This window comes from Grus americana, chromosome 4 (assembly GCF_028858705.1).
Source record: "Grus americana isolate bGruAme1 chromosome 4, bGruAme1.mat, whole genome shotgun sequence".
Classification (NCBI taxonomy): Eukaryota; Metazoa; Chordata; class Aves; order Gruiformes; family Gruidae; genus Grus; species Grus americana.
The window spans coordinates 81,656,854-81,683,043 of record NC_072855.1 but is presented as its reverse complement, the minus strand read 5'-3'; the positions used below and the strand labels follow the sequence as shown (position 1 = coordinate 81,683,043).

Below are 26,190 nucleotides of genomic sequence, written 5' to 3'. Positions count from 1 at the left end.
TCCTAGGTTTGGAGGAGGAGGGCAGAGAGGCTTCCAAGGAGGGGAAGGAGGCTTCAGAGATTCCCCTGAGTTGTATGCTTGAGCGTCGCCGAAAGCTGCCTGGCAGGAGAATCTGGCTCTCAGTGGGATCCTTGGAGTGATTAAGCAAAGTAGTCCTGAAAGTAGTTCTCGGCCTACCTTCCTAAACAAACAAGGCCTTTGGGTGCAAGCTACCAGCTCCTACCGTGTCCTGGATGGGAGGATGGCGAGAGAGCTGTCAGGAAGCCTGAGGTGAACTCCTCGCTATTCTGGTTTATCTGCCCACTTAGATTCTTGGGGCATTTATCTGCAGGAATCTGAACTCGTGATGTTCATGAGACTGCTCGTAAACTTTGGAGACACACGTCGATCTTAGGAATTGTATTTCTGTCTCGATGAACTGTATTCCATGCGGAAATAGATTACTGCTCTCTTACAGACAGTAGCGGCTTTTATCCAGAAATAATTGAAGTTTTTAATCACGTGGTAGGAGCGGCTGACGCATGTGGTTGGTTTGTCTGCCGGACATCTTTAGATTGTTTTTGGTTTGGGATTGGTTTGGGGAGTGTGTGGGGGGTTGAGTTTTAAAGGTGTGGATTTTTGAAGTAGGTGAGCTTTGTAGGGGGTGTTTAAACTTGGTCTTTATAATCTAAGAAATGATTTGAGGGCCGGTTCATAGGCTTGGGGGGGCGGGGCTCATGGAACCCTGAGGAGTGTCTTCTCTAAACTACCTGACCCGGTCCTTCTTTAACAAGCAGTGAAACGCAAATGGATGCTGGAGGGCTTTCTCTCTAATATACTGAGGTCTTCCTTAATTTCAATGCGTTTCACAACCAAAAGAACTGTAGAGTACAGCAAAGTAAGATCTTCAGAAGAACTTAGAAGACTCAGCATCTGTTTCGGGAAAAGGCAGATACAATAGGTTGCATATTCTGTAGGTAGTGTTTTAAAGAACTGTTTTCCTGAGAGGGGTTCCAAGAAACCCCTTTATGTTGCACGTGAGTTGGTCGCTGGTCCTTTTGGTTTTGTTGGGTTTTTTTTGTATGTTGGATTAGGAGACATCAGACTTGAAAGAAGTGAGAGATGAGAGGTGAGAGAATTTTTCTGCAAGTCAGAAGAAAACAGTCGACACTAAAACAGTGACGACTGTTGGTTTTTCTGGTTTTGCGTGCAAGTAGAGTTTAATGCCTTTGGAGGGTAGGTTACTTCTTTGAAAGATGCCTGCGTTGTGTGATGGAGAAGTACTCTGTCTGTTAGATGTAGCTTTCATGCTTTGAGGAGGGGAAAACAAACCAACCCAAACCAAGAGCTTGCGTGGAAACCCAGGGCAGCCGCTACCTTCAGGCCTTCCCGAGTGGTATCTGCTGGTTCACTTGTCCCTCCCTGTGCTCTGTTGGGCTAGAGGAGTGTGGCGTGCAGCGTGGAGAGGTGATGTCAGTCTTAAATTTTTCTAGCGTAACATGTGGCTTCTAGTCACAGAGGGAATGGATGAGATGATAGAAGGTACGTTCTTTGTGTGCGACGTCGGAAAATCTCATTGCTTCCGTTGATGGAATAACAGCCTTTTGAGTCAACTGAGGATAGTTTGGCTAACAAAGTGCTTCGGCGTTTACTTCTTAAGTGATAACCACAACCGTGGTTTCTTTGTGTTTTAAGTATATTTTGGTCAGTTCTATCTGTCTTAAACCAGATCTGTTGTTTTTCAGGTGGAATCATTTATCTTGGATCAGGATGATCTCGAAAACCCTATGCTGGAAACGGCTTCAAAATTGCTTTTGTCAAGTACTGCCGATGGTGCTGACCTGAGAACAGTAGATCCAGAAACCCAGGCAAGATTAGAAGCTTTACTTGAAGCTGCAGGTAAGTACTCGTGTCCCATACGGGTTTAACCCCGAAGCCCTTACACATGTGGCCATACTGGAACTGCTTGCATAAGGCTAATCCATATGAGCATGCTACAAATGCAGGCTGTAAGGCGGTGTGAGCTTGGCAAGGTTGTGCAAGTCATGGAAGAGAAAGAAATTCGTTAAAGCACTTGAAATTTTGGAAAATCAGAGTTTCGTGTGAAGGCCGTGCTTCTGTTAGGAGTCCTCCAACGTTGGATTTCTAAAAGCCTGAGTAAAAATTGACACCCGACCTTGGCTTGCAGCCTTATGTCGAAAACTCAATTGCTCAACGAGGCTGTCATTTTGTCACAATTACTGTATGAAACGCTTTAGTAGTTGCCTGCATTAAGTAGTTGCCGATAGTTGAAAAATAATGCCTTCTGTGGATTGGAGGGTTTCATTCGTGCGCATCGCATCCGAGCGCAGCTTTTAAATTAGCGTTGTAAACAGTTAATCCCTTCATTTTGGAAGCTGTAGTTCATTATGCTTGGAATGTGTCTGCCAGCAGATCTCGTAGGCTCAATTTCAACTTCTCTGTTTTCTCCTTTTTTGGCATGCGTACCGATTTGTTGTAAATTGGAATGAAAGGAATAGGTAAGCTGTCTACAGCTGATGGTAAAGCATTTGCAGATCCTGAGGTGCTTCGCAGACTGACGTCGTCGGTCAGTTGTGCGTTGGATGAAGCTGCCGCTGCACTGACCCGGATGAGAGCAGAAAGCACAGCAAATGCAGGGCAGACGGACAAGTAAGCCAAACTTCGTACTGGGATTTTTCAGTCGTTTGCTACTTTTAGAAGCAGTTTATCTCGTTGTTCTTTGAACCTTACTTGAGATAATGAGTGGGACAAAGCCCGTGTTTTCAAACTGGAACTACAAAGCAGGAAAAAGCTGGGACCGTACGTTACGTCGTGACTAGTGATAGAAACCAAGAGTGTTTTGTTTGCAGTGCTACATGATTAGCCTTTCCAAAGGGAAAGTTAGTACTTAATTCTCATTCTTAAATGATTACCAGAGAGGCCTTGTACTTCTGTAGGACGTAACACCGTGCTGCGCGTATGGTGCTGAGGCAGTCCACGGTCACGGCTTCTCTCAGCATGCAGAACTGGGTAACCTCAGTGGTCATCCTGCAGACGTTTCCCTTGTAAACGTCTGTTAAAAGTTTAGTTGCGGGAGAGGCTGAGCATGCACGTTGCTCAATTTACAGACAAGTTACGTGGAAAGCCTCAAGTGTAGAAATGGCACCTCTTTATTTAGCAGTTGGCACTTCTTCGGGTTGTGCTTCCTTATTTGTCGACTGCATCCTCACGGCACGTTGGATTTTTTACTCCGCACGTAGAGCGAGCGTTTCAAGCGTAGTCCATTTTTACTTTTTAATGCTTTCTATCTTTCATTAGCCGCAGCTTGGCAGAGGCTTGTTCAGAAGGAGATGTAAATGCTGTGCGGAAATTGCTAATTGAAGGACGAAGTGTGAACGAGCACACAGAAGAAGGGGAAAGCCTCCTTTGTTTAGCCTGCTCGGCAGGATATTATGAGCTTGCGCAGGTTGGTTTCCTAGCTGTTTTTTTTTTTTAGTATGCGTGTATTGTACAAAAATAAGTGTTGAATTAATGTATTCCAGTCTTATGCACCTGGAAGGCGGTGTTAAGGTAGCGGGAAAGGTCAGTTAACTGGCAAATAAAGACTCTGCGTAAACCGAATGTTCTTTGTGCTTGCTTCTGTAAGTGCTTCTAACGCAAAACTGTGTGGTGGTGAAGGTGGGGGCTTTGTGTAAGCGTTTCAGCCGTCTTGGCACGCCGGTTTGTCACTTGCCAGCGTTGTTGATCACCCTTCCGTTCACAGGTTCTTCTGGCGATGCATGCTAATGTAGAGGACCGTGGTATTAAAGGAGACATAACACCTTTAATGGCTGCTGCTAATGGTGGACACGTCAAAATTGTCAAGTTGCTGCTAGCTCATGGTGCTGATGTGAACGCACAGTCCTCGACAGGTAAGTAAGTGTGTTAGAGCTTGTCGAAAACGACTGACAAGCTGAGATTTGCAGTGTGCGGGAAACTTGGTGTGAAAACTTGGGAAGACGGGCCCTCAGCCAAGCAACGCAGAATGCTGCTTTCTGTTTTTACTATTTGGCTTCTGCTTTTTTATTTTTATGAGCCTGTAAAATACTGATTGTGGACATCCAAAGGTGGATGAGGTCAATTAGCAACTGAAAGGTATTTGCATACCTAGGGTTTGTTGCCACGTAGTATTTAAAGCACAGTTTGGGAAGTTTGTGCGTACGTAGGAAATAATTTGGTGTCAGGTCTAGGAAACCAAGGGAGAAGAGTAAATGCAAGAAGATGGTCCTCCCCTTCCCCCCGCCCGTGGCGGTTTTGTAGGCATTTGTGTTCAAGTGACCAAATCGGGAAATTTTCTTAGTTTGCGCAGCCTTGAAGCGGAGAGATTGTGCGTAGTCAACAGTCGCTGACAAAGAGAGTACTGACCCTGAATGATGAGAACAGTTGGGATGCCAGAAGAGACTTTATTTTTATTTTGTCTTCTTTAGTGAAATAGTTCTGAGTAGTTATCTGCTTTGACCTTAACTTTTTTCAAGATATCCTTCATAAAGGCAGGCTCTCGGACTGTTCTGCTCAGAGATGCGTTCGTAGTTTTTCCACGGAGGTTGTTTTCGTCTCCTTGTAAAGGCTGTGAGCATTTTTTTTGAACTAGCCCTCTAGACGTGTTTAAGACTTGAGTTAGAAGCAGCAGTTCATTCTGCTCCTAGTTTTGAGCTTTGCTTTCTCCAGCATACGATGTCCCTGCTGATTAACAGGAAAAGGGATGGGCTTTTGTGCCGGAAGCTGGGATTAGCCAGGGTAGAAATGGGAAGAGAAGTGCATCGATAGGGTCACCAGGCACATGGAGATCTTTGTTGTGTCAGCATTGAGCTACTCTGTGCAGTTACTTGCTTCCCCCCTCCCCTGTAGTTACTGGCCCGTATCCTGAAAAAAACCCGTTCCTTAAGGTAGGTAGGTAAAAGCGATGAAACGAGAGTAAGTTGAAGCTCCCAGTCTGGAAACACTATCGAATACTGTTTTCAAACCTCCTTCTCTTCTGGCTTTAGGCAATACAGCCCTGACGTACGCCTGTGCCGGAGGCTACGTAGACGTTGTGAAAGTCCTGCTGGAATCGGGCGCTAGCATTGAGGACCATAACGAGAATGGTCACACGCCTCTGATGGAAGCGGGAAGTGCCGGCCACGTGGAAGTGGCCAGAGTGCTGTTAGAAAATGGAGCGGGCATAAATACGCATTCCAATGAATTCAAGGAGAGCGCGCTTACGCTGGCTTGCTACAAAGGTATAGTACCGCCTACCGTCTGTGTAACTAAGGTGTATCGAGCGTGGAAGAGCGTGACAGGTGTGAAAAGTCTTTGCCAACCTGCATTCGTTCAGCCTTGCTGTCCAGGACAAAATGAATTTAAAGGCTACGAACAGACACTTCCTGATGCTTTTATCCTAGCTGTGGTACCACGCAGCATGTATGTGCCGTATGTAAAACCATGATCAGTGAGGAGAGCGTCGAGTATCAAGATAGAAACCTTTTGTCCGAGTCATTATGATGCTTTAAAAGATTCTCTAGTAAATGAATGAGGAGACGAGGAACTAATATGCTTTGTCATAGAGTAAGTCTGGTAAACCTTCTGTATTTTAGCTATATTATACAAAATACCTCTGCCTAGGTACAGAAGTTATTTAATTTTGAAGGACTTGGCACTTGGAAAACACCCGAAATCTAGGACCTTGCCTTTCAGGCGTCAGTGCTTCAGCAGCAGGCCTTTCTTGCCTCCCTCAGAGTATTAGGCAGCTCTCTTGCATTGCCCAGGCAAGGGCTGAAGATGTTTAATTAAGAGGCCAAATGCGTTCACGCAGCTGAGCAGTTGCCGTTACAGTCACTTAGGACGTGTTTTATTAGAGCTATTAAAGTGGCTCTTGGCATCGTGGAGTAACGATGTCAGTAGCAGAGTTAGTTCTGTGGCACCGCGGTAGAAGATGCTCTTAGTCTTTCTCTTACGTTTCTTTTATCTGCCTTGACAAATTCTGGGTTCCCTGTTGCTGAAGGCCCTCGAAAGCCACGGTAACTGTCTTTGGTAGTGGCTGTCAGGGCAAGGCTGTGATTGAAAGAGGGGAGTGGGACCCCAAAACTTTGCCTCCCTGAGAAAATGTGCTCGAGGTCTGAATCCCGAAGTGAGGTTGGAGAGCAGAGAGGAAAAATAATAACTCTGTGCTTAGTCCGTTGTTGACTGTGAGATATGGGACAGAAGTGAAGATATTCAGGCTTTTATGTTTTTCACCTTATCCATTTATGATTCGGCTATCTTGTGTGTATTTCTGTGTTGCTCCGAATCTCACGTTTAGGGCATAAAAATTATCTGGCCTTCCGTTACCTTCGTTATGTACGTTAGACCCTTTCTATGATTTCTGAAGTCGTTTTATCTGTTAAATATTTTGTCTTTCAGGCCATCTAGAAATGGTGAGATTTCTGCTGGAAGCTGGTGCAGACCAGGAACACAAGACAGATGAAATGCATACTGCGCTCATGGAGGCTTGCATGGTAAGAGGCGTATGGCTTGAGCAATGAGGCGTACGTTCTCTCTTGTCACTTCTGAAGAGGAACCAAGCGATTCCTTCTGGTCTCCTTTTGGTACAGAACCTTGCGGTGTGCTGTTTCGGTTCTCCTGTGTGCTCGATGGCCCTTTGGCAGAAGAAATTGGAGGGGGGGGAAATACCTGGGTGAAAAGTAGAGCTTCCTCAACCAGCAAAATTGAACTCGTTCCTCTCGTGGCTGACAAAGTAGTTGAATCCTTAAGAGACATCAGCAAAAGATTAAATCACGTGAGTGTTAGCAGGAGAGCTCTCTTGACCCATCCTTTGACAAAGTAGGTTTCTGTGTGCCCAGGTGCACTTTGTTTTTTTTCCCTGACGAGGCAGAAGTCAGTGAGTAAGGTTGTGCTTGTTGTCCCAAAGCAGGCTCTGCAGGCGACATCTCTCCTTGCGGTGTCACATCTCACTTGCTCTTTGCCCTTCTGATAATTGTGGGGCCTGGTTTGAAATGGATATTTTTGTGGCCTCAGTTCAGAGAAATTAATGACTGCAAGAGGTAGCCAAAAAGAAATGCTAGTAATTTATTTGAACGGAATTTTTTTTTTTATTTGTGTAATTTTGTGGGCTTCTGGGTGAGCAACTTGCAGTTTATGATGGGAAAATCTTTTATACAGGAATCTCCAAACAAAATAACTTCAAGTGCAAGATTCTCGGTGGTTGTTGAGATGCTTTTAATAATTCTAATGTGCTAAACGTAGGCAGCAAATATGGTCGTGGCCTGGCTATTGGAGGCATTTAACGTACCTATGTCAAGTTTAAGGAGTTTGTAAGCTAAGGTTTCTCCCAGTTGTGGGTGGTTTCGTGTAGCCACGTGCTCCTTGAGGAGGCGGCAGGATCAGGAGCTGGGTGGGAAGCAGCTGGGAAGTGTAAGGGGGAAATTGTTAACTTCTTACTAGTGAAGTTTGATGATGTTGCTTTGCCCACTTGAGCCAATTGTAAAATGACAGCGTGGAATAGATTACCCTTTTATGAAATTTAGTAGGATTCTGAGAACCACTCCTGATTTCTGGATAATAGCTTTTAGCCATATAACACAAATACATGTGAAGCTTCCCCTTGAAAAACTTGCGTATGGGTACGTTTTAAGGCTGGAATGGTGTCGCCGTTGCCGGACTTAAGATTGCACCAGGCTTTCGTGGTGAAGAAAACTCGCTAAATTGTTGTCTTTAGATAGTTTCTCTGTTTGAAGTCCTGTTAGGCTTGAACAGCTACGTAAGTCTCCTATATGTGCATCTTCTTTAAAGCGCGTATCCTATTTGAAATCGATTTCCTTCCTATTAGCCGAGGTAATAGTATTCAATGGCTTTGGCCTTTTCCCTAGGAGATCTCTTTTGATGATGGAGGGAATGTGCCCATTTATTCCCTTTATTTCTCCTCCAGGAACTGTTTAGGCTTTGGTCCCCCCTCTCAGAGAAGCGATTACGCTGCCTGAGTTTATTAACCCTGCGCCGCACCAAGGCTCGGCAGGGGTAAGCCAGCAGGGTGAACATCCAGCAGGTGTCAGGTTGTGTTTCTAGAACTGCGAATGTTTTGGAACTTTTCCTGCTGGAGAAAGGCAAATGAAACAAAGCGGAGCGGAACTGCGCTGCATTTTTACACTCACAGACGCGCAGAGTTTTCCTTGTGACCCCGAGTTGCGGTAGGCTGTTGTGCAACGCGTCCTGCAGAGGCTTCCCCTGCCATTCAGGGTGCATAGCTGCAGCATGCTTGGGTCGGTCGGCAGTTTGTTTATGCCTTACGCCAACGTATTCCAAGTCCTTCGTCTGACTCTGGAACTTAAAGGTAAAACTGCAAACTAGTCTCTTAAGTTCCCTTTTTACCCTTGTCTCTAAATAGAGTTCTCATGGGTTGGGTTTTTCATGTCATCGGCCTTGTGTAGTGTCACGTTGTGCATCTCGGCCTTAGAGCAGTGGCGCGAATCCTTGTTTAGTCTTCCCTGAAATAGCTGTAATGGTTCTGAAATCAGCCAGATATGGCTGTTCAAGGAAGTTAACGACTTCAGATAGGGGAATCAGTTACAGAAACCACTCTGCTTCTCACGAAGTTGTTAGAAAGGCAGGCATGGAGATAAACAGGACTTGAGCTATTGTTTATCTCGCTCTGAAGGCTTAATAGATTAACCATATAAATATCATGGGCGCTGTCCTTGCGGCGAGTTCCCTGGAAGGTGACGATAAAACTATTTTGTTTGATGTTGCAGTAGCTTTCAGATCAGAAGTTTACAGTTCTGGAAGCCTTCTTTTCCGTGCCACCTTCTTCCCTCCACCGACAGACTAACAAAAGTCCATCGGACTCGCAGAATTGTTGAGACTCGTTTTTTATTAAGATTTACTGAGCAATAGGAAAAAGTCTGTCTCCTTTATTTCTGCAGGAAACTGTTCCTAAGTAGGCGTTTCCTCGCTGCTGCTCAGAGTTGATGGATAGTTGAGACAGTCTCAGTACCTTGAGCTCTACTCAAGAGAGGGAGCAGCTTTCTCTAGCAGTACTTAAAAAGGTTACAGTTTGAAATAAAGCAGTGCAGGGGCTTCTCATCTCCGCATGTGTTCCTGCGGAAACGGTTGTCGCTCTTCAGTAGCAGAAGAAAACTATTTTCTCTAGAATAGCATTGAACTTCAATGTATGTTACAGAACTGCTTGTATGCGGCATAGCGCTTGCATGCAAGCCAGCGAGACCTTTAAACCTTGTCCTACAAGGCGTTGGGGAAGCTGCTTCTGACGGAGAGCTTTTTTATAGGCAGCAGTTACCATTGGTTTAATGCAAATGAGCCGCTGGGCAACGTGACTTGCCTTGTGGGAGCAAAAGGCAGGTTCGTCTGGTTTGCGCTTCCTCTTCCTGCACTAAGCTCATCTTCAACAGCAGGGCTGAGGACTGATTGCCCCCAGTGAGTGATGTGGTGAGCTTGTGCAGATTGGTCAGAGGACTTTTGGGGATCTAAGAGCAGTTAGGAGGCTTTTCCTAGCTGTTGTAGAAGAGCTGAACAGCACCACCCCACTGCAAGGTCTGTGAAAGCACGGATAGAATTTCCTCGGGCGGCTAAACCCCAGCGCTTATTCTCAAGGCTCTCTGGCCCATATAAGAAGCTCAGAATCGTAGCTTTGTACTGCTCTTTGCCGCGCGTCCGGGATGATTAGTGAGCTGTCTGGCCAGAGCGTGACGGTTAGGGTACTGTTTCCGCATTTCCCTGCGGAAAGAGTCTTCATGGAGTCTTGGAGGTTTCCCCTAAAATAGTATTGTCATTTCATCTACGAGGCGAATATGTCCTAGTTAATGCCCTAGATATTTTTCTGAGAGGAAGCGATGTTTTGCTCACTGGATATCAGAAGAAGGTATAAAACGCTTACCAAAATGAAGCGTACAAATGTCAGATGCAGTTTCGTGTTCTGCCTGGCAAAGAGCTCTTTGGGGTTGTGGTTTCTAGCTTGGCGAGGACGGCGATGGCTGCCGTTTGCTGCAGTTAACCTGAGGTCTAGGTGTGCGTACCTGGTTCGGTGGCAGCCTGGGGACAGCCTTGTGTTTCTGGTAAGCTGCTGGTTTTCCTACGCAGCCCTCCTGTGTTTTGTGCGCCAGACCTTTTTGCCGTTACGGTTACTCCAGGTTGGAATGATGGCAGTTTCCTCACGGAGAAGACCAGCCTGGAGGGTCCGTGCTGTTGTTGGACTGCGGTGACCGAGCGAGTCTCCAGCCTCTGTCTGAACAAAAGCAGAATTAAATGGCAGTTGGCTATGTCGCTGTCAGGCCTCCAGTGTCAACATCTAGCTGAAAAGCCACTTCAGATAGGTCCGGAATTTATGACATAATAAAAAGATGATGAAGATCATATGCTGACGTATTTTCTTTGTTTATAAAGGAAGAAAGCAAACTTAGGAGCTACCTTTTGGTAAAACGAGTTTGACAGCTTGATAATGGCATATGGAAAACCCTGCCACGACCTTGCCGAGGGAAGGCTGCAGTTCGGGTGGCTCCTGTGATGTATGAGGAGCCCCTGACACGTGGTCTTGTTTTGGCTTTTCTCTTGCAGGGAGAAAGTAAGTCCTGACCCGGCTATTAAATTGAGCAGTGAAGTAGTTTGGCAGGAGCCAAGAGGCAAGCGATGTCATTGTGCACGGCTTCTTTTTAAGAAAGGAAGGAAGCAAAATTGTTAAACTTAAATCCTGTCCTCTCTTCCCCCTCCCTCCCCCAAAGCTGGGAATCTAGCGTAAATACTCCGAGACATCAACAGTCTGCATGGCCGCAGGACGAGCTGTGTTCCTGACCTGCCTTGTTTTTATAACTAAAACGTGCTGCATTTAACAAATGACGCAAGTGCGTGTTGTATTTAAACCGAAATTCCCTCTCTTTGACCAAGCGGGGAGCGTTGGCATCGAGTGACTTGTTTGCAGTGTAAAGGTTTGATCGCCTTTAGGAGGAACGTAAAAACCTGTCCTGACATCCGAGAGAAGATAGCTTTTTTTTTGTGACTGCGATTCTCTTACACTCTTCATTTATTAGGCTGCTCGTGGTGTTAGTAGTAAACTTGTTGGCAGAATGCAAGAGGAAATACATTTGAGTGGTAACTTATTTCTTAGAATTTGTGTCCCTTAGATCATTTTGCGTGTACTGTTCTGTGTCTACAGTCTGTAACAAAGAGGAGTCCTGGGTGTTAGAGGATTTTTGGTACTGTTCATGCTTCTAAGATAGCGTCGAGCTCCCTCTCAACTGCTAGGGTTTTGTTTTGGTCCCACGGTCCCCATCCACTCCAACTTGAGCCTGATTGATAGGAAGAAGTTGACCAGCTTGTTACTTAGGCCGTCGGCAGGGAAGTTTGAGATGTGGTTCACAATATTTCAGTTTGAATTGAACGTATTCAGTAAAATATGCTTGAAGTTGCTTCAGGTGCCTGTTTTAATAGTAGATCTTTAGCTTTTATCCAAATACTTAGGAAAACCATTTAGGAAAACTATTAAGCAAGCTTAATGATGGTTTCCGATTTCTTTACTCACTGCTTTCTGTGTCTTCTGAGAGAATTTAAGTTGACGACCACTTAAAGCTTTGGAGAAGAGCAGCGATTTTTCCGTTTTGGCGGTCTTTTGATCCTGGTTCTTTGAATTCCTAGGATGGCCATGTGGAAGTGGCAAGATTACTTCTTGACAGCGGAGCTCAGGTGAACATGCCTGCTGACTCTTTCGAGTCTCCGTTGACCTTGGCAGCCTGCGGCGGGCATGTCGAACTGGCAGCTTTGTTAATTGAACGCGGAGCGAACTTGGAAGAGGTAAACGACGAAGGATACACACCACTAATGGAAGCGGCTAGAGAAGGCCATGAAGAGATGGTGGCGCTCTTACTTGGTCAAGGTAACTGTTGCGGTGCCTTCTGTGGACTGCCATTCGATGGCCATCTGCGTGTGTTGGGGGGGAGAAGAAAAAGCAAAGTTACTGTAATTGTTGTTTTCTCCTTCAACTTCTCAACTCCCCCTGCCTCCTTTTTGAGCAGTTTGAGCGGGGGGGTTAGCAGCATATCCTTTGCTCTGCTCGTTTGCTTTGTAAGCAGTCATTCTGAATTGTTCCCCAGAACAAGTTTGCGCTTTTCAGACAGGTGCCGAATAGCGAACGGTTAAGGTGGGTGACTTGCGCTCTGCGCGATGGCCTTGGCCTATCTTGAGATGGTGTTAGTGCTGAAAAGCCATAGAGAAGTGCTTTGAGGGTCTCGGAGGGGCTTCCAAAGCAGTTAAATAAAGTTGAAGTCTTTTAGTTTGATATACTGTGATTTTTATAAGAAAATTTCTGCAGCTCTGGAAATGGGATACGGAGTAAGAAGCTGCCTTGTGCATTAGGAATGGCTTTGCTGGTCTCAGTAACTACAGTTTTCTGATGGATGTGTGGTTTTGGTGTTTTCTTTTGTTTCAAGGAGCAAACATCAATGCTCAAACAGAGGAGACGCAAGAAACAGCATTAACTCTGGCTTGCTGTGGCGGTTTTTTGGAGGTTGCCGACTTTCTTATTAAAGCAGGAGCTGACATAGAACTTGGTTGTTCTACACCTTTGATGGAGGCTGCTCAAGAGGGTCATTTGGAGCTGGTTAAATATTTATTAGCTGCAGGTATGGAGCAATTTTGTTAACAGTTTTGTAGAGACTTAATGTAACCTAAAGAGAAGAATATCTTTTTCCATATTCATAACATTTTCGTTAGTAGCTTCTTGAAGTTGACTGCAAAGGTTTGTGGAACCCTAAGTACTTTACCAGTTGGACCCCAATTTAGCTTTTGAAGAATAAGTTGATGTAAACACGCTCGGAACTGAACTTTTAGTTTGTTTTGTTTGTTGGGGTTTTTTTAATTCATCTGGCGTATGATTAAGTTGTCAGTTTTGTAGATGTGGGATTGGAAGGACGAAATTAACAATTTGCTGTCTGATCTGGTAAAGGTTATGGAGAGGCTTGTGTATTTTCCATAATGAACTTCATAAAGCTTACACACTCGTTACTACTGCTTCAGGGGCTAATGTGCATGCAACAACAGCAACGGGTGACACAGCACTGACATATGCCTGTGAAAATGGCCATACTGATGTAGCAGATGTCTTACTTCAGGCAGGCGCAGATCTGGTAAGTCATTACCTTCTTAAAAAAAATCTAATTAGGAAATAACACTGTGAATATTGTCTTTTTTTTTTATCCTTTGTTCATTGCTGAAAACTCATGGAGTTGGCTGCTAATTGCTATAGTTGTATTCCAATTATCTTTTAAGCTTTGTCTTTTAACTAAGTGAGAATCAGTGACGCTTTTCTAATGGATTTTAGGCTGTTGAATTACCTGAAAGTGCTTAGGTCAGTCACAGTACTCTGGCCATTGGTGTCGAAAGCATTTCCGAGCCATTCAAGGTTGCTTGTCCAGAAAAGCGGGGGATTTGGTTCTTTTGTCATGTGCAGTCCTGAATGGTGCTCAGCTTTGAATTGTTGAGCTGATTATGGGTTAGTACTTGTACCTGCAAATTTGTTGTACTCCTTATGCAGCAAACAGTTGATAGTTCTGATGCGAACTATTTGCTGTACCGTAATGGAATTAAGGTGACGGAGGTAAAGTGATTTTTGCATTTCAGTAGGCTTGTACAGCACTATGTTATCAAAAAAGTGAAGTTAAGCATGACAGAAAACATTTTGTTTAACTAAAATCCCTACCGTGGGCTCGAGCGCTTCTTGTTGAGGAGTCTGAGCTGTACAAAGGTAGGTAGGTAGGTAGGCTCATCTGTCTGCGAGATACACTCAGTTCCACTGGTAGCTAAAGGTTTATGTCTGTAGTTTGTGAAACACTGAAAAAAGATCTTCCATGTCTGGTATTTCTCCATTCAGAAAAACCCAAAAGGCTGATTTGCATCCTTTCACATGTGCTGCTTCTGAATTTTGAATTTTAAGCCTTTCTTTATCTGCTGTAGGAGCATGAATCAGAAGGTGGAAGAACTCCTCTCATGAAAGCTGCAAGGGCAGGTCACGTTTGCACTGTTCAGTTCTTGATTAGCAAAGGTAAGAGTGTGCAAAGGCTTTGGTTTTCCTGCTCTTAGATATGCTGGACGTTAAGAACACATCAGCGCTAGTGTCGCTTCCTTGGATTTGGTTCAAATATTTTAACTCAAGCGGGTCATTGATTCTCAAACTAGGCGCGTAATGATCACCTCTGGTTTCTGGTGAGATTGGCGGGAACGGCAATTACTGCTGGAAGTGGTTACAGTAAAAACAGCGACCGTGGCGGTGGTTGCCGAGTGTCTCCATGCTCCTGGTGCAACTTTTGAGCGTTGTCTCTTCAGAACTTGAACTTCAAGTGCCCGTTTATTTCAAAGTTTTGATTGTAACTTGCTTGATGCCGTCAGAACTATCAGCTCCAGCCATACATGGCTGTTGAACGCTTAGAGTTGATTCAGAGCTCGGAATTGCTGTTTTCTCTCTCTTGAGCTGGTACTGACGGATTTTTCTTGCACCTTCGTTGTACGGAGCAGGACTGGCCTAAAGCTTCCGGTGTGGTGTAGCTTTGCCTGGGTGGATTGTAGAGGAAAGAAGCAGAGCTGCAGTTAATCGTCTGCTTGCTGGTGCTAAGATGCATGGATTAGGTGGTTTTTTGGTTGGTTTTGGGGCGTTTGTGTGTTTTGTTGTTGGTTTTTTTTTTTTTTAAAAAAAAGAGGCATAGCTCTGGCACAGTTGCTGGCAAAATAAAAAGCAATAGCTTCACCTGCTATGTGACGTGTCATGCTTATAACGTAGCCGTTTGAACAGTGGGTTTGGGGTGCTAGTCCAGGTAGGGTTGCTTTTTTTTTCTTGCGACATGTTAAATGGTGTTCCGATGATAGTCGTAATTGACTGTTAGATTTAATTTAGCAGTTGTGAGACTGCAGCCGTGGAGAACTAGATTTTCCTATTTAAGAAAAAAGTTAACTTACTGTTACTTTTGGTAGAGGACAGTGGGTTGAAGTCTCTTGAAAATAATCTTTCCCCTCTATTTTTGAAGGAGCAAATGTGAATAGGACCACGGCTAACAACGATCATACGGTCTTGTCGCTGGCCTGCGCTGGAGGTCATTTGGCAGTTGTGGAGTTACTGCTAGCTCATGGTGCTGATCCTACGCACAGATTGAAGGTTTGTCGCTCAGCTACCTTACTTCCCTCTGAGGCGGTCTTCCATTAACCTTAAAACTAACGCTGCCCAAGCGAATTTGCTCCTTTGGTATTCTCTGCAACTGACCCAACATGTCGTGAGTTAAATAGGAGTAAGATGCAAGAGCTGGTATTTCCACAAGCAGCCATCGTGCTCGTGAGCGTAGGCGTCGAAGTTGGAGTGAGGAGGAGCGTGGGTCTGTTGATGACGGTGAATGTAAAGGTTGCGCTCCAGTTGTAAGGTCATAATGGAGGAAGAGGAACGAAAATTTTAAAAAGTACTATTCTTTTTGGAAATGCTTTAACAGAGTCCGTAAGGTTTAGGTGTGGACTTAGGGGAGATTGAATGAGTGTTTAATAAAGCGGTCTTATAGATAGTGTGTCGTGTCTCCCAAACCGCTTCAGTGTTGTCTTGTTTTGATGATGCTGATTTCTAATACTGAGATCTTTCCCTCTTCAGGACGGATCGACTATGTTAATAGAGGCAGCAAAAGGCGGTCACACTAGCGTGGTTTGTTACCTTCTAGACTACCCAAACAACTTGCTTTCTGCTCCTCCACCTGACGCTACGCAGCTGACCCCACCATCCCATGATTTAAATAGGGTAAGATTTAAGGGCTGGTTATCTGTGGATTTGTGGGGCGCTTTTGCATTTCTTCTTGCGGCTTTCGTGAACTGCTGAACCATAGGCGAACACGCTAAAAAATAGCTTTGAGCTGTCACGAGAATGGTGAAGACGCTTTGAGCATCGCTGTGTGTAGTGCTTTCATCGTTCTTCTTATTGCTCTATTAATATTATCGGAAAAAAACAAAACAGCAAGTGAAAAGGTCTGCTTTAATGAGGCTCTCTAGAATTACATTTGTAGCCCGTTGTGGCTTTTATTTGCCGTACCGTAGTATAGCACTGTACCGTGCTGAGACGAGTAATGGTTGGCGAGTAATTTCTTAGGTTAAAAATGCAAAGTATAAAGAAATTGGAATATCTCAAATTGTTAACTGTTGAACTCGGCATATTAAAAACTGTATTAAATGTTATTAGTCACCATTAAAGTCTGCTTTTCTAACAGGTTTTGTTTACCTTCTATTGAAGTATAACTAGATTAGAGTATGAGAAAAGTAATCTGTTAGTATCCAACGTTTTAGGCTCCTCGTGTACCAGTGCAGGCGCTGCCCATGGTCGTCCCACCCCAGGAGCCTGACAAACCCCCTGCTAATGTCGCCACAACCCTTCCCATCAGAAATAAAGGTCAGTCTTAGTTCCGGAGCTTATTTTCTAAATATCCTTCCTAGGTAGAAGAATAGAGGGTTGCACTTCTAGCAGAGTAGCTCCTATGAAGAGCGTTTATGGATTCAGTCAAGGCAACTGCAATTTATGATTTTTATTTTTTTTAAGGATTTGCTTATCCGCCAAATATGAAGTGTCAGTCATCTAACCCTATAATCATAAAGCGTCAAGAAATCTGCCTAAGTAAATACGTTAAAATATATATTAGTCTGACATACTGGACTAATGCAAAATGTCACCCAGAAGCCTATAAAAATTTGATAATGGGAGCTGTAAAAACACTGTTAATCTCCATATCGTAGTTGATTTGATAACTTGTGTTTACTTAGGAGAGTAGTCTTGGAGTGGGTTTGACTAATTTGATTGAAGGCGGAATTTCTTGTGCTACAAAATATTTAGTCTGATGTGGCTCAGGTCCTCCTAGGACTAAATTTGCATCTATTTTGATATCGCCATTTTGACACTTAACGCTTTCTGTGCTTTAGAATTCTCTTCCAAAACAATTTTTATCGAGGATCAGCAGTAGTGCAAATACAGGCGTGCATGTCATAAAATTAATACTGTGTGTACACTTGTATTGTTCTGGAAATACAGCGAGGATGACTGGAAGAAACTGGGCGCCTCCACTGACTCAAATCCTGAGTTTTGATTTGCCTTTCGCCCTTCAAAATTAACCGATTGTTCCTCCTCCAACCGGTACGGCAGACCGTGTCAGCTGTGTTACTGTGGACTTCTTCATAAAAGATGAATTGGATTAGTCCATCGCTCATTCTTGCAGGAAGGCTGAGATATTTGCCTTGCCTGGGCAGAGAGCCGAGTTTTGACACAGGCAAAACCATGTTTGCTATGGGTAAAACGTAGTGGCTAAACATACCCTGTTAGATCACGTTAAATATAAAAGACTAGCCTGGGTTCTAGCGCTGTTTGACAACTGAGCAAAGCTGGATACCTGTAGCGAAAGGATTCAGTAGTCCTAGAAAGCGTAGCGCTTCCTAAAATGTTCCGAGTTGCTCACAAAGCTGGCGGCCCAGAACAAGTCACCTGTCCCTCGAGATGTTTTTGCCTCGCTTTTGCTGTGCTTTCGGGGCCGTAACCATACGTTTATGTCTTAACACGATACCAGGCGCAAAACGTCAAGTAAAGAGACAGCCTATCCTTTCTTTTGGTTTCCATTTATCTCGTAGCACCACTTGATAACAGGCAGCGGCTCTTGAGACAATCGCTTCATTTGGCAAAAGTATAACAATTGTTGGAGTAAATATGTCAACGTAGCGCAGGGTTATTGGGAATGTACGCGCAGTAATCTGTACTGTTAAATTGCAATCTGACTGCTGTGTTAAAATTGATAGCGAAAGGTGCGGTTTTCTTTGAGGGCCTTACAGTACACGCTGACCTTCTGTGGGTGCTGTGTCTTGGTGCATAACCGGCCATTTAGCGTCCCAACAGTAGCTCTATAATGAGGATGCCATTCATATGCACTTCCATTGGTTCTGAGGGGGTTTCTTTTTCACACAGCTGCTTCTAAACAAAAGTCCAGCAGTCATTTGCCAGCAAACAACCAGGATGTACAGGGTTACATCACCAATCAGTCTCCAGAGAGCATTGTAGAAGAGGCTCAGGGCAAGTTGACAGAGCTGGAGCAGAGGATAAAAGAAGCCATAGAGAAGAACGCTCAGCTGCAGTCCCTGGAATTGGCACACGCTGACCAGCTCACCAAAGAGAAGATTGAGGAGCTGAACAAAACGAGAGAGGAACAAATTCAGAAGAAACAAAAGATTTTGGAGGAACTGCAGAAAGTGGAGCGAGAGTTACAGCTGAAAACTCAGCAGCAGCTAAAAAAGCAATATCTAGAGGTAAAAGCGCAAAGAATTCAGCTCCAGCAGCAGCAGCAGCAGCAGTCTTGCCAGCATCTGGGACTACTGACTCCCGTTGGGGTAGGAGAACAACTCTCAGAGGGAGACTATGCACGATTACAGCAAGTGGACCCCATCTTGCTTAAAGATGATCCTCAGCAAGCTGCTGCGCAGACGGGCTTTGCACCAATTCAGCCTCTGGCGATGCCGCAAGCTTTGCCTCTGGCAGCAGGTTCCTTACCTCCGGGGTCCATCGCAAATCTTACAGAACTGCAAGGTGTTATAGTTGGACAGCCAGTATTGGGCCAAGCACAACTAGCAGGGCTGGGGCAAGGAATACTGACAGAAACACAGCAAGGGTTAATGGTAGCCAGCCCTGCTCAGACGCTCAATGACACGCTGGATGACATCATGGCAGGTGGGTTTATATTGTTATGAGCAGGTGTAATATTTGCTTGACTAGTTGAGGGTATGTCCACTTCTTTATATGTGTGTGTGTGTGTGTGTTTGTGTATTCCTGCTAGCTCTACAGCAAGTACCACTCGCCTACTGCTCCCTGTCTTTAGGAGTTCAGAAAACTATTCTTAACTTTTCAATTTGCAGGGTTGCCTTTCCTTTTGTTGAGCTAACTGGTGTCTGTTTGCCAGGTTGGTATGGCGGAAGTGGCGTTTTTAACTCGTCGTAGTCGGGGGGGGGACACGTGCCAGGGTCTGACGGTTCTACTTGGGCCTCTTTGTAGCTCAGGAAGGACACCTTGACGGTACTGGCTAGCGCTTGGGGCTGGCTAACTGCAAACTGGTACTGACTCGGAGTAGGGTTCGAGCAACTGTGGCACCGCCTCAGGCCTGTAGTGTGTGAGGAACCTGTAGGCTTGTCTTTTGAGCGGGAGCTGCTCTAGTTGGCCTTGAACAGTCTACCTATTGGAAGCTTTTACTTCTGTTTGAAAGAAAGGTGAGAATCCTATGACTTCTAAAAACGTCCTTTCATAAAAATGGCCGCTTTGTCGGCAAAACCCAAATTTAGCCCTACCGAGTTGTTAATCGCTTTGGAGAATTCTTTACCTGGCGAGAGCGGTGCTTTTAGGGCCTTAACTAGTAAAATAAAAAAATGAGATGGGTTTTAAATACCGTAGGAAGTGTGAGTTGTTAGCGTTTGGTTTACACCTGCTTCGGTTGCACTTAATCCCCTTTACATGTTAAAGTAGTCGCTGAAATAGTCATTTTGGCTACTTACCTGAATACAGATTAACTGTTAGGACATAGTATTAAAAAAAAAAAAAAATGATGTCGCTCGATGAAAATTTGCTGAGGTGCTCTTGGTAAAGCTGATGCACTTTGATTTTTCAAAGTGCTGTCTATTTTGACAAGTCCGCTTTGTAGACTGTTTTCGGAGGAGGGATGTGTGCGGGAGGAAAGTTTTAGCCCAGAGGTGTGGAGCTGGTCCTGCATATACTTCAGGAGTCATTGGAGTATAATAATAAAGGTGCAGAGTGAACAGAAGATAGGGTAATGGTTAAAAATATCCGGTGGTGAAGGCTTAAAATTCTTGGAACAACACTTTTCAGATTGGGCACCTAAGGAGTAACCTGCTGTTCACTAAAGGTGACTGAAACTTAGTGGGGCTACAGAGATTGTTTTCCAAAAGCCAGGTGTTGGAATTAAAGCCTAGACACACAGATTGGAAGCTGTCAGCGGATAAAAACCAAACCGGCTGCGCGAAAAAGTAGATAAAACGCCATCCATCATGCCTTGATAGTTGCGTGGAGCTGCTGGGATACATACCGGTACCGGCCACTCAATTTAAGAGAAGGGATAATTACAGTTCTTGGGTGCTTAGGAAGAATCTGTGCAATGCGCTTCAATTGCATTTAAATACAATTTAAACTTTGCGTTAGGATGTTTGTTATGCGTTTAACTGCATATAACATCTTGAGAATCTACGATTTCAGGTCATCTGCCACGTACTGAAATGCTCACGCGTGCCTTTTTGGGAAGGTCAGGTATTTCCAATGTGCGTTTGAGGGAATGTTTTTGTGCTGCTTTGTCCAGTTCTCAGTATGTGCGTGCACGCTTGCAGTTGGGAATGAGGCCTCAATTCATAGAACCACGGAACGGTTTGGGTTGGAAGGGATCTTTAAAGGCCGTCTAGTCCAACCTCTTGCCATGGGCAGGGACTTCTTCATCTCGATCAGGTTGCTCAGAGCCCTGTCCAACCTGGCCTTGGATGTTTCCAGGGATGGGGCATCTACCACCTCTCTGAGCAACCTGTGCCAGTGCCTCACCACCCTCACCAGGGAGGATTTCTTCCTCCTATCTCCTCTAAACCTACTCTGGTTGAGTTGAAACCCATTCCCCCTTGTCCCGTCACTCCCTGCCCTTGGCACCAGCCCCTCTCCAGCTTTCCTGGAGCCCCTGCAGGGACTGGAAGGGGCTCTAAGGTCTCCCCGCAGCCTTCTCTTCTCCAGGCTGAACCACCCCAACTCTCTCAGCCTGAGGTCTCCAGAGCAGAGGTGCTCCAGCCCTCAGATCATCTCCGTGGCCTCCTCTGGACTCGCTCCAGCAGCTCCATGTCCTTCTTGTCCTGGGGACCCCCGAGCTGGACGCAGCACTGCAGGGGGGTCTCACCAGAGCAGAGTAGAGGGGCAGAATCCCTTCCCTCGACCTGCTGGTCACGCTGCTTTGGGTGCAGCCCAGGACACGGTTGGCTTTCTGGGCTGCGAATGCACGTTGCTGGGTCACGCTGAGCTTCTTGTCCCCCAGCGCCCCCAAGTCCTTCTCCTTGGGGCTGCTCTCGATCCCTTCATCCCCGAGCAAATTGTGCTCTGGAAGGCATTTGCGGCAAGTCTGTTAGAAGCTGTACAGCTGCAATTCCATCTTGGCTTTTCTGAGAGGTGGCTAATCTTAGGGGTTGTTTTTTTAAGTGAGAGCAAACACAGATCTGAGGGTGCAACTTAAGCGCCAGCTTGAATCCACACATCAGAATGTAGCGTGGAGGTGAAATGGGCTCAGTGTGACGCAAAACATTGAAGCAGCAGCGAAATGTTTGATCAGTGGCTTCGTGTGTCGCTTTAATAGGAGCCCTCTAGAGTATTCCCATGGATTTAAACCTTTGATCCTGAGATGACTTGAGTTTAGCTCCATCACAGAGCCGTGGCCTGCAGCACAGGTTACAGAAACAAAGCTTCACCTTGAGAGTGCAAACTTTACCTCATGTCCATCTCTGCGCTTAATTAGTTGCAAACAGTGAGTTTATTTTCCCCGTTTTAAGTCCTTGTTTACAACAAGGCCAGGTGTGCAAATGCTGGTATTAGCCAGAGGCGAGTATAAGACATGGGTGTTGCTGTAGAGGTCAAGTGGTTTTGATAGACGGGACTCAAAAGTAGGCTTCCTCCTACTTGAGAAGCTAATGGGTGTCACTAGAGCTTTACACACTGTGTCTGGCAACACACGGAGAGAATGTACCAAGTTCAGGGGTCTGGGGGTTTTTTTTTTAGGCAAAGGGATAAGTTGAAAAAATGATAAATAACCTTTCAGATTTAAGTTGGCGCTCCTTTCTGATCCTGCCGGAATTGATGACACACGCGGAAGGTTTGCTTTTCAGCTTCAGATGTTGGACAAGTTCTTTGCTTGCTGTGAGGCTAGTGAATAGAAGTGTGTTTTAGGCTCTGTCACGTCGCTCTTGAATGAAAACATTGCCTATGTGAAGTGGTGTGTTAAGGATTTAAAGAGAAGAAATACTTTGGTTTTAATAGCAAACTTTTTTGAAAGTAGTAACTATTGAAAGGGTTATGTCTGCTAACAGAGCCTCACAAAGAACTTGGTAAGATCAGTCCCTGGAAGCTACTTTGTGGGATGAGTCCGTTTTAACTGTGACGGCCTAAATTGATACGTGAGAGAGAATATGCATTGCCTGTTAGTTCCTCACAGAAAATCAGTACTGAAAAAAGACCTGTAGAGCGCCAGCATGACAGAAAAATCAGGAGCCACTGAAAACCGAGAAAAATCTATCCCGCTTGCGACCCGTGCAGGAGCCGCGGAAAACTGAGGATGCAAGCTTTCAGGCGCTGGTGTAACTACAAGTGGTTGCTGGCAATGGTTACGCCGTTCTTGCAAATGGATGGTAAATGCATTTAGTCCTTTGTCCCTGGAGTATTCCCAGACTCCATCCGTTGCTGGACAGCAGGTTTAGTGTGGGACTGAGCCTGCCGCAGCCCACCTTTCAGGCTAACTAACGATCATCCGGGCTCCAGGTGAGCTGCGGCTTTCCGGCTTCCTCCACGGAGCTGCTAGTGCCTAGAAGCAGCGCTGTGTGCTTGTATTGGCATTCAGAACAGAACTTGACTCTTGTAATTCAAGGCATGCTATGCATCTCCAGTGTTCCGTATGGATTTTAAGCGTGCGTGGCAGGACCTTAGCTTTTATAGCTGCAGATACTGCAGAGAAGTTGGGGACAGAGGAGAAGAAACGGAGGGGGGAACAAGCCTGTTGAGTTGGCTTGAAACGAGTTGGAAAAACCTGAGGTGTCTAATATATTTCTTGTCACTTTTTTTTCCCCAGTCCCTCGTATTGGCTTATTGCAATGTAAGGTGAAACCGTTGTTTCATACATCTCCTGTTGGCATTACAGGAGATGGGGAATAACTGAGCGCGAACAACGCTGTGCCCGCAATCAGACGACACTAGTCACAGACTTCACGGTCGACATAAAGATGAAATGGGATTAAAAAGGTGCTTGGTTTGTGCAACATCTTGCGCTTAGTGAACACGCGGAGCGTTCAAGGAAGCAGCAAACTTGAGCAGCGCGAACAACCCCAGGTTCCTTTTCAAAATGTCAGCGTTTTTTCCAGACGCACGTTTTGATTTAGGACACGTAGATCAGTGAGGGAAAAATAGTGCTGGCTCCAATGTTAATTACCTTGCGTTAGCTTTGAGGTTTTTTAATTTGCTGGCTCGGCTGTTCTCTTTGCTCCCTTGATGCTCGCGCAGCATTTGTAAGCCGGGTGGTTCTCTGGATGGTGAGGCTGCTGGGCGTGGGGCAGAAGGTAGCAGAGGCGAGGATTTTTTTTTAACTTAAGCTAAGGGGAAGTTGAGATGTCCAGGAAGAAATCAGTACGAAGAGCAGCTCTGCTGCTAATATCACCAAGTACAAAGGTGGTTGTCTAATATCCAAACAAATGTGGAAGATCGTGACTAGAGTAGTCAAATGGTGGTTGGAGTGATGTATTCAGACGAGGAAGCTTGACCTTGGCTTTGTAACGTGATGAAGACTGGTAGCTGGTCCCGTACCAAGGCACGTACATACTAAAATATTCTAATAATGACCTAGCTTAGAAGACTTTGTTATCCCAGGCATGAAGTAATGATATTTTAATGTTGAAGTACAGACTTTTAGTTGTTTTGCCACTGGTTCGTTAGAGTAGAGGGAGAGTCAGAGGGGAAAGATAAACCTTTGGCTGTTAGTGCGTTTAGATTTGATGATCAAGCTAGTTGGTTACTCTTTTCACTACTCAAGACTGTTGTGAAAATCTTTTGGCTTATTGAAAACTCCTTAATATGTTGGTTTGGACACCATAAAGATTCTGCTCATTGCCCTTGGCTTGTTCAATACAAATTTGAACTCCGCACAGGTGATGTTGAAATAAATATCATCAAAGTCATTACCCGTAAAAATTAATATCTTGTCTCAGTGAAATGCTGTAGGCATATAAACTATATTTGTCCGTGCATTATTGCTGAAGCACACTTGGAATACATTTAATATGAGAACTTTAAGTCAGCATGTGTATTCTCCTCTGCTGGCATGCCTAAAAACATTGATCCGTGGGTTGTACAATAACGGCTTGCTTCCTCCTGGAAAGAGGGGTGCTGGCTTTTAAATGTGTCTCTTCGTTTTTGTTGGGTGTTTGTTGTTTGTGGTGGTTTTCTTCCCCCCCCCATGGCAACACCTTTGGTATATAAAAAAAAAAAAAGACTTTACTGCCTTGAGACCCTCCTAACTACCTTGATTTTTTTATTCTTTTTTTTTTTTAGTCTAAGAGCTTTAATAGTGCCTCCTGTGTTAGAGGAGACGCTCCCCAGCCTCCCCCATATTGGCCCTACAGCAGTAATTCTTGGCAAGTGTTTAAAATACATCTGCTTCTGTAGCAGGGTTAACTTCTTTCACACGCAGATTATTTGATGAGCGTGCTTTTCTATCATCCGATGGAAACGTATTTGGTTAGCTCCCGGTCTATTTTACCATCTTTATCGGGTTCCTTTGGACTAGATCTGAGAGTCAAGGATCATGATTCCTGTCATTCCATTACTGTTTTATGCTGCTTTAACTGCCTCTTTGAACTTACGGAACGAAGGTAAATACGTTAGCTTTTCCAAATTACTTGTTACGACTGTGTATGTGAAGAGGCGAGCAGAAGCGGAAACGGGCAACTTCTTATCTTTCTGTACGAAACCAATTTGAAGCGGTGTTTTTAGGTTGTATCTCTAGTTCACAGTTAGAATACGGAATGGGACGAGTTTAAATGAGATGCTCCAGAGAATGGTATTTCGTTATGATCTTTGTTGAGTTCTCCTCTGTACAGAAGTCCCTTAGGCCGTAGGTTTTGACCCTATGTCCGAATATTTTGGCCTAGCTTCTGTCTGTTTCTTTTAATTCCTACCTAGCATGATTCATCTCATAAGATGAGAAAAGTTTTCAAAAGGCGATCTAATACAAAGATCAAGGGAGTTTGAATCTTGATTTACCCTTAAATATAAGGTTACTCATGCTTTCTGTGTTACAAGTTGGAGGATCTTTGTTTTTCTCAGTGACGTTTATTAGCTTCTTTGCTGGGATTTGGTATGGGAAGTCCAGAAATGAAATTAGTAATGGATGAAAAACAACAAAATGGCATGTTAGGATAGAGCTTTTGTGGTGTATGTTGAAAAACTTACCACTTCAAATTAAATGCAGGAGCTAATTACCAAAGGTTGGCAGTTAGGGACACGGCCGATTATTAAACCCGTTTGAAAAATGGACAGGATTTGAAAACCTGGGGATAAAGGGGCATTATTTTGATGTTCCGGAAGGTGACGTGGTGGTGTACGTTCGTACTGTATGAACACTGACAGTATGTGGAAACTGCACTTGCTTGGTCTTGCGCTTAAAGGTGCTTCTGTCAACTTGATGGGAGAATTGTCCAGTACTTTGCTTTCCCCTTTGCTGGTCACGCCTGACAAAGACCTGCAGAAGTACTGGAGAAAAGGCGGGGGAAGAACACCGAGTCATTTTACGGGGAGAACCAACAACCCCCAAAAGTAACAGAATGGGAGTTTTTCCCCAAAGGCTGTTTTAGATTGCAGTTTGCTCTGTACTTCTCAACATGATATGTATGAACTGAATTTCAGGGAAGCGTGGCAGTCGGTGCTCCTTTGTGTTATGTCGATACACTGTCATTGTCTGTAAAATGGTATTGCCTTTTGCTTATCCTAACAACCTTGACCACAGTTGCTGCAAAATGGCTGTTGAGAAGCTTCCTCTTCTCTGGTTTCAACAAATTGTGCCATGTGAGCCTCCTGACGCGAGCACTGTTGCTTTTTGTTATGTTTATGGGGGCCGGCGGGTGGGGGTGACGGTTGGACAGACTGTTATATGAGATTCTTTGCACTGTTTTAAGAAAAATTGCATAGATACCCACTGATTGGACATGTTCTGCAGTCCTGCTTCTAAAGGTACGGAACTCCTGGGCTAAATAACTGCTGACTTGTTGTAGGGAAGATCTTTGGTTTAAGAGAAATAATAATAATAATACTTTTTTTTTTGTGTGTGGTGGGCTTCTAGAAAACATGCCAATCTGATATTTGCCTATTTATTTGATTGAAAACAATTAACCTTTTTCATAGTTGTTAAATTCAAAGAGTTA

At 44.7% G+C, this 26,190-nt stretch overlaps 1 protein-coding gene across 6 annotated transcripts in view; it reads left to right on the top strand.

Annotated features, from left to right (window-relative positions):
- The window catches only part of ANKRD17 (ankyrin repeat domain 17), a 92,359-nt gene that overhangs the window by 43,337 nt on the left and 22,832 nt on the right, over positions 1-26,190 (top strand). For 3 of the 6 annotated variants that reach the window (XM_054823031.1, XM_054823030.1, XM_054823033.1), the window contains exons 2-15: positions 1,725-1,878; positions 2,493-2,649; positions 3,298-3,445; positions 3,743-3,890; positions 5,004-5,237; positions 6,397-6,491; positions 11,635-11,872; positions 12,426-12,617; positions 13,012-13,121; positions 13,948-14,035; positions 15,012-15,139; positions 15,617-15,760; positions 16,300-16,402; positions 17,957-18,712. In XM_054823031.1, the coding sequence (XP_054679006.1) occupies positions 1,725-1,878; positions 2,493-2,649; positions 3,298-3,445; positions 3,743-3,890; positions 5,004-5,237; positions 6,397-6,491; positions 11,635-11,872; positions 12,426-12,617; positions 13,012-13,121; positions 13,948-14,035; positions 15,012-15,139; positions 15,617-15,760; positions 16,300-16,402; positions 17,957-18,712 (2,695 nt within the window). The remainder of the gene's footprint in view (positions 1-1,724; positions 1,879-2,492; positions 2,650-3,297; positions 3,446-3,742; positions 3,891-5,003; positions 5,238-6,396; positions 6,492-11,634; positions 11,873-12,425; positions 12,618-13,011; positions 13,122-13,947; positions 14,036-15,011; positions 15,140-15,616; positions 15,761-16,299; positions 16,403-17,956; positions 18,713-26,190) is intronic. The other 3 variants (XM_054823035.1, XM_054823034.1, XM_054823032.1) reach the window with 2 other exon arrangements.